The sequence below is a fragment of the Heliangelus exortis genome, unplaced genomic scaffold (genome assembly GCF_036169615.1).
Source record: "Heliangelus exortis unplaced genomic scaffold, bHelExo1.hap1 Scaffold_98, whole genome shotgun sequence".
Lineage (NCBI taxonomy): Eukaryota > Metazoa > Chordata > Aves > Apodiformes > Trochilidae > Heliangelus > Heliangelus exortis.
Genome location: NW_027286014.1, coordinates 36,490 through 42,606, shown reverse-complemented (window position 1 = coordinate 42,606; position 6,117 = coordinate 36,490). Strand labels below are relative to the sequence as shown.

Sequence of the window (6,117 nt, the reverse complement as noted above, 5' to 3'; positions counted from 1 at the left end):
CCACCACGTCCAGGCTGAGATCTCAACCCTGGTGAGAAAGTTGGTGGAGAAAAAGGTGAATTTGGGGCTGGAACCTGAGGCTGTAGCCAGCCAAGGGTGCTGCCACCCCACCCATGGGTGCATCTGGGCATTCAATCTGCCAGCAGACCCATTGGGATTTATGATCTGCAGTAGAAAAGAGATCCCTAACCCTGACTCTGCACCCTCTCTGCCTTTCTAGGGCAAAAATAATCAAGTTTGAGGGGAAATCAACTGTTTTTGGGAGTGTTAGAGAAGCAGTGGGGTGATGGCCAGTGTGGAAACTGATGGGCTTCCAAAATTCCTTCCCTTCCACCCCACCAGGACCATTGGTTGCTGTTCCTTTGTGTTGTAAGCTTGGCAGCATGACTTCATCATTCCTAAACCTTGGAAGAACTTCCTCCTCAGATGTTTTTTAACCTTTTTAATGTATTTATCTCCCTTCCTAATCCAAAATATCCAGTGTTCCAGCCTTGGTTTATTTATCTTCATCTCATTTTTGGTGGGTTTATGGTTGGCAGGAAGCTTCACATCTGCTCTGCAGCTTCTTGCTTTCACCCAGATGTTTGAAAAGGGGACAAACTCCCTCTTCCAGCATCCAAAAAACCCATCTGGGAAGCAGGCAGGTGTGACTGGGAGAACTCCAGGTTTTCCTTGGTGATGTTTTGTTTCTCATTTGCTCTCCTGCGCTGTCCCAGTGCCATTGAGTTTAATTTTTTTTCTCTGTTTTCTACTCTAAAATAGCTGAAATATTTCCCAGGTGGCTCAAGGGGAGTTGTTTGTTTGTCCTGAGGGACTCAGCTCCTCCCTCTCCTTCAGACTTTGGAGCAAAACTCAGAGGAGTTTGGGGAGGGGGGGGATTCCTTGCTTTGGGGCAGGTTCTGGAGAAGGTTTGGTGTGGGGCAATCAGGGCTGGGAGATGGAGGAGAAATCAAGGAACAAAAAGTTGGGATTGGAGAACTTCCACACCTTCCTTTTCCTTCCCTCCTGATCTTCCTGCAGGACCTGCTCTGACCTCTTTTGGTTTTTTTTCTTCTAGGTGACCATGGGGCTCAGTTGGGTCTTCACGGGGCCGGAGGGGATGGTTTGGGAGAGGAGAACCCAGCTGTGGAAGAAGGAGAAACCAGTCCAGACCCCCAACCCCAGCAGGGAAGGAAAACACGGAGGGAAGCCTGTACCTGCCCCTACTGCAAGGACAGCGAGGGGAGGTGAGGCTGCTCCATCACGTGGAAAAACCTGAAAGTGCCTTTTTTTATCTCTATTCACCGGAGTCTGGTTCAGTTCTGGAGTCTGCATCCAGGTCTGGGGTTTGCCAAACCACCAGGAGTTCATGGAGCTCTTGGAATGTGTCCAGAGGAGGTTCTGGAGATTGTTGGGAGGGATGAGCAGCTCTGGAGCCAGGGGAAGAGAGTTGAGGGGGTTCAGTCTGGAGGAGGCTCCAGGGAGACCTTGGAGCAACTTCCAGTGCCTGAAGTGCCCTCAGATACCTCCAGCAGGAGGTTCCTCCTGTAGGTTTTTCCTGTAGGTTCCTCCTCCTGTAGGTGATTCCAGTGGGTGCTTCCACCCAGTTCCTCCACTTGGTGTCAGGCTGGGTTAATGGTTGGTCTGGATGACCCTAAAGGTTTTTTTCTGACCTCACTGATTTGGTGATGACTTTGGTGACCTCCAGGAGGCACCTCCAGGTTCCTTCAGGAACGTTGGGGATGGATTTGGGATGAGGCCCTGGAGGGATGGGAGGAGGGGGAACAGCTTGAAAGTGTCCGAGGGGAGCCTGAGGTTGGAGATGAGGGAGAAATTCTTCCCTGGGAGGGGGGGAAGCCCCTGGGTGTCCCCAGAAGCTGTGGCTGCCCCATCCCTGGAGGTGCTGAAGGTTGAGATGGGGTTTGGAGTCCCCTGGACTGGGGGGAGGTGTCCCCATGGCAGGGCCAGCACTGGATGAACTTCCCACTCCCAACCCATCCCATCATTCCAACCGCATCTTGCCAGTTGGGTTTTTTTTTAATTTAATTTTGTTTTATTTTATTTTAACTTTCTGCCTTGTTTTTTATTCTTTCCCTTCCAGGAGCTCTGGGGATCCAGGGAAAAAAAAAACAACACATCTGCCACATCCCAGGCTGCGGGAAGGTCTACGGCAAAACCTCTCACCTGAGAGCCCACCTGAGGTGGCACACGGGGGAGAGACCTTTTGTCTGCACCTGGATCCTCTGCGGGAAGCGTTTCACCCGGAGCGACGAGCTCCAGCGGCACAAGCGCACGCACACGGGTGAGGGGGGGGCAGCACCTTCCCCGGGGGTCCCACCTTCTGCAGAGGGTGAGGGGGGGGGTCAGCACCTTCCCCGGGGGTCACACCTTCTGCAGGGGGTGCTGAGACCTCCTGGAGCTGAGGGCTGAAGCTGCTCTGCCTTGGAGATGGGTTGGGAGAGGTGGAGTTGAGAAAGGAAGGATCCAGGGAGGCCGTAGGGCAGTTTCCAGGTCTGGAAGTACCTGTAGGTGCCTCCTGTAGGTTCCTCCTGTAGGTGATTCCAGTGGGTGCTTCCACCCAGTTCCTCCACTTGGTGTCAGGCTGGGTTAATGGTTGGTCTGGATGACCCTAAAGGTTTTTTTCTGACCTCACTGATTTGGTGATGACTTTGGTGACCTCCAGGAGGCACCTCCAGGTTCCTTCAGGAACGTTGGGGATGGATTTGGGATGAGGCCCTGGAGGGATGGGAGGAGGGGGAACAGCTTGAAAGTGTCCGAGGGGAGCCTGAGGTTGGAGATGAGGGAGAAATTCTTCCCTGGGAGGGGGGGGAGCCCCTGGGTGTCCCCAGAAGCTGTGGCTGCCCCATCCCTGGAGGTGCTGAAGGTTGAGATGGGGTTTGGGGGGAGGTGTCCCCATGGCAGGGGGGGTGGCACTGAATGATTTGGTCACCCCATGGTGGCCTCCATCACCCCCTGAGGGAATGGTTTGGGATCATGGAATGGTTTGACTTGGAAGGGATCATCTGAGTGGTCCAGGAGATGATTTTTGGGGTGGCTGCCCCATCCCTGGAGGTGCTGAAGGTTGGGATGGTGTTTGGAGCCTCCTGGGATGGGGTTTGGCGTCCCCATGGCACTGTCACTGGGGGGGCTTTAGGGTCCCTTCCATGGCTCTATGAAATGTGGCCCCCAGTGATTTGTGGGGCAGAGCAGCTCAGCCTCCATTTTCCCCCCCCCCTTTTTCTTCCTGCCTGGAAGAGCAAAGCTCTGCTCGGCGTTCCCGGTGTCCCCCTCACCCTCCCCTTTTTCTCTCTCCCCCTTTTTCCAGGTGAGAAAAAATTCGCTTGCCCGGAGTGTCCCAAACGTTTCATGAGGAGCGACCACCTCTCCAAGCACATCAAAACCCACCAGAACAAAAAAGGAGGCCCAGCAGCCAACAGCGTCACCATGAACGTCTCCGCCGTCCCCATGGACACCGGCGCCTCGGCGGAGGGCAATGGGGGGGCCACCCCTTCCGCCCTCATCGCCACCAACATGGTGGCCATGGAAGCCATCTGTCCCGAGGGCATCGCCCGCCTGGCCAGCAGTGGCATCAACGTCATGCAAGTGGCCGACCTCCAATCCATCAACATCAGCGGCAACGGCTTCTGAGGAGGAGGGAAAAGGGGGAGGAGGGGGGAGGGAGAGGGCGGCGCCCAACGTGGGGCAGGGGAGTGGCCACGGGGGCCGGGGCAGGGGGGGGCCGGTGGCCTCGTGGTCACAACCACCAGGGGGAGGTGGTGGCTCTCCTCATGTCCTTTGGCACCTCCCAGCACTAAACTGCTCTTCCCCCAAATCTGGTTTTGCTCCCCCACCCAAAGGCCAAGAGCTCTATGGAGATTTTTTTTTTTTTTTTTTTTTTCCATTTTGGCTTGACCTGATCGGGGTTTTTTTTTGTTTTGTTTTTTTGCTTTTTTGTTTGTTTGTTTGTTTGTTTGTTTGTTTGTTTTTTTGTCTTTTTGGGTTTTTTGTTTTTCTTTTTTGGTTTTTTGTTTGTTTGGGTTTTTTTTTTTTTTTTTTTGTCTTTTTGGGTTTTTTGTTTTTCTTTTTTTGTTTTTCTTTTTTTTTCTTTTTCTTTTTGTTTTTTGTTTTTTTGGGGTTTTTTGTGTTTTTTGGTTTGGTTTGGTTTTGATTTTTTGTTTTGTTTTTTTTTGTTTTTTCTTTTTTGTTTTTTCTTTTGGTTTTTTTTTGGGTTTTTTTGTTTTTTGTTTTGTTTTTTGCTTTTGTTTTTTGGGGTTTTTTTTGTTTTTGTTTTTTGTTTGTTTCTTTGTTTTGTTTTGGGTTTTTGTTTTTTGTTTGTTGGGTTTTTTTCTTTTTTGTTTTTTTTTTGTGTTTTTTTCTTTTATTTGTTTTTGTCTTTTTGTTCTTTTTTTTTGGGGGGGGGGGGGTTTCCTATCTTTTCTCCCCCCAGAAAACCTCCACGAGACCCCCCTGCCTCCATAGCCTTCGATGCCATCATGCCTTGGTCAAGAAAAAAAAAATTATATATATATATATATATATATATGAGATCCTTGGAGTACTTTTAGCGAGGCAAAAAAAAAACCCCATCCAAAAACCCAACAACAACAACAAAAAAAACCCTAAAAGGAACAAAAAAAAAACAAAAAAAAGGAAAAAAAAGCAGATTCTATATTATTATTATATATATAAAAAAAAAATCTAAAATGTGTTCGTTTGAGAGAGGAGAGATTTTTGCTGCGACCATGGCTTTGGTCTCTTGGATGCCTTATCCTGGAGCAGGGGGACCCTTTTCTTTTTTTTTGGCGGGGGGAGGGGGCTGGGGAAAAAAGTTCCCCCTCCTGCCCCCCTTTTACAGGAAAAAATTCATAAAACCGCCCCAAAAATCTAAAAAAAAATCACCAACCCCTCCCCCCAGGTCATTTTTTGTCCTGAAATCCTGAAAATTCTTCCATTCTGGGTGAGGTTTTGCTTTCTTCTATTGTCCCGTCCCCCCCCCGTTCCAGGACCGCCCCCCCCTCGCCCTTCACTGGATTTATTTTATTTCCGTTTTATTTCCATTTTATTCCCAATTTATTTCTATTTTTTTTCCTCAGTTTTTTCCTCTCTCCAGCAGGCTGAGCACCAGGAGCAGATTTATTTGGGGGGGGACACACACACTGACCCCCATGAGGAGGGGGGTGACGCTTTTTTTTTTTGGGAGGGACCTTTTTTTGGGCTTAAAAATCAGAATTTGGGCTCAAAACCTCCACACCTGTGGGAAGTGGAATTTTTGGTGAGGAGGGGGAAATCATCGAGGGGGGTGGAGGAGAGGTTGTGCCCCCACCCCCTGAAAAAAAAGCAAAAAAACCAACACAATTATTATGTTGGAAATCGGGACGCCTTTGGGGAAAAATCTCGGGATTTTCCCATTTTGGGCTTTTCCCACCTCCCTTCTTCCTCCCCCCATTACCAAGGAGCTGGGGGGGTCCCAGAACCCCCCCCCCCAAATTTTAAGGGGGTGGGAATTTCCTCTCAGGGTGAGAATGAGCTTAACACCCCCCCCCAAAAAAAAAAAATTAGTGCTGGGATCCGGGTGTTGGGTGCCCCCTCCCCAGGGGAAATTTGGGGCTTGAGGAGGAATTTTTGGGAAAAAAGAGCAGGAAATGGGGCTGGGAATGACCTTGGGGGGGGAGAATTAAGAGAGGGGGGTTCAAAGTGACCACAACCCCCCCCCCCCCCCCCCCCAAGTTGTCCCCTTGGTCCTGGGTGGGGAAATTTCCTCCTATTTTCCATCAGGGGGGAAAAATTCTCCCAATTTTCTTCCCTGTGGGGGGGAGGGGGGGGTGGGAAATTTCCCTTATTTTGCACCTAGGGAAGGGAGAATCCCAACTTCTCCTCCCTGGGGGGCCCATTCCTCCCATTTTCTCTCCGTGGGGAGGTTCATTAATTCCCTCCGCCCCCCATAATTTCCCTTGTAACAGGGGGGACCCTCAACCCCCCCACGGAGCTGCTTTGGGGCTTTTCTCTCTTTATATATAATTTTTATTTTCTAGTAAAAAAAAAAAAAGGAAATAAAACCAAACCGTGTGGGGCCTTGGGGGGGGAGGGTGGTGGGCAGCAGGTGGGTGACACCCCCTCCTCTTTAAATTCCTCCCCCAA

At 50.3% G+C, this 6,117-nt stretch overlaps 1 protein-coding gene across 1 annotated transcript; it reads left to right on the top strand.

Annotated features, from left to right (window-relative positions):
- Positions 1 to 963: 963 nt before the first annotated feature.
- LOC139791065 (transcription factor Sp1-like) lies at positions 964 to 3,642 on the top strand. Its single transcript, XM_071732855.1, has 3 exons — positions 964 to 1,226; positions 2,081 to 2,281; positions 3,305 to 3,642. Exons 1-3 carry the CDS (start codon positions 1,064 to 1,066, stop codon positions 3,625 to 3,627), a joined length of 687 nt encoding a protein of 228 aa, XP_071588956.1. The 5' UTR covers positions 964 to 1,063; the 3' UTR covers positions 3,628 to 3,642.
- The last annotated feature ends 2,475 nt before the right edge of the window (positions 3,643 to 6,117 follow it).

What these genes read in the sequence shown, in the direction of transcription:
- LOC139791065 (XM_071732855.1), top strand. Translation starts at nt 1,064, where the DNA reads ATGGGGCTCAGTTGGGTCTTCACGGGGCCGGAGGGGATGGTTTGGGAG. An exon ending in TGCAAGGACAGCGAGGGGAG is followed by an intron (nt 1,227 to 2,080) that starts GTGAGGCTGCTC and finishes TTTCCCTTCCAG; the next exon opens with GAGCTCTGGGGATCCAGGGA. An exon ending in GCACAAGCGCACGCACACGG is followed by an intron (nt 2,282 to 3,304) that starts GTGAGGGGGGGG and finishes CCCTTTTTCCAG; the next exon opens with GTGAGAAAAAATTCGCTTGC.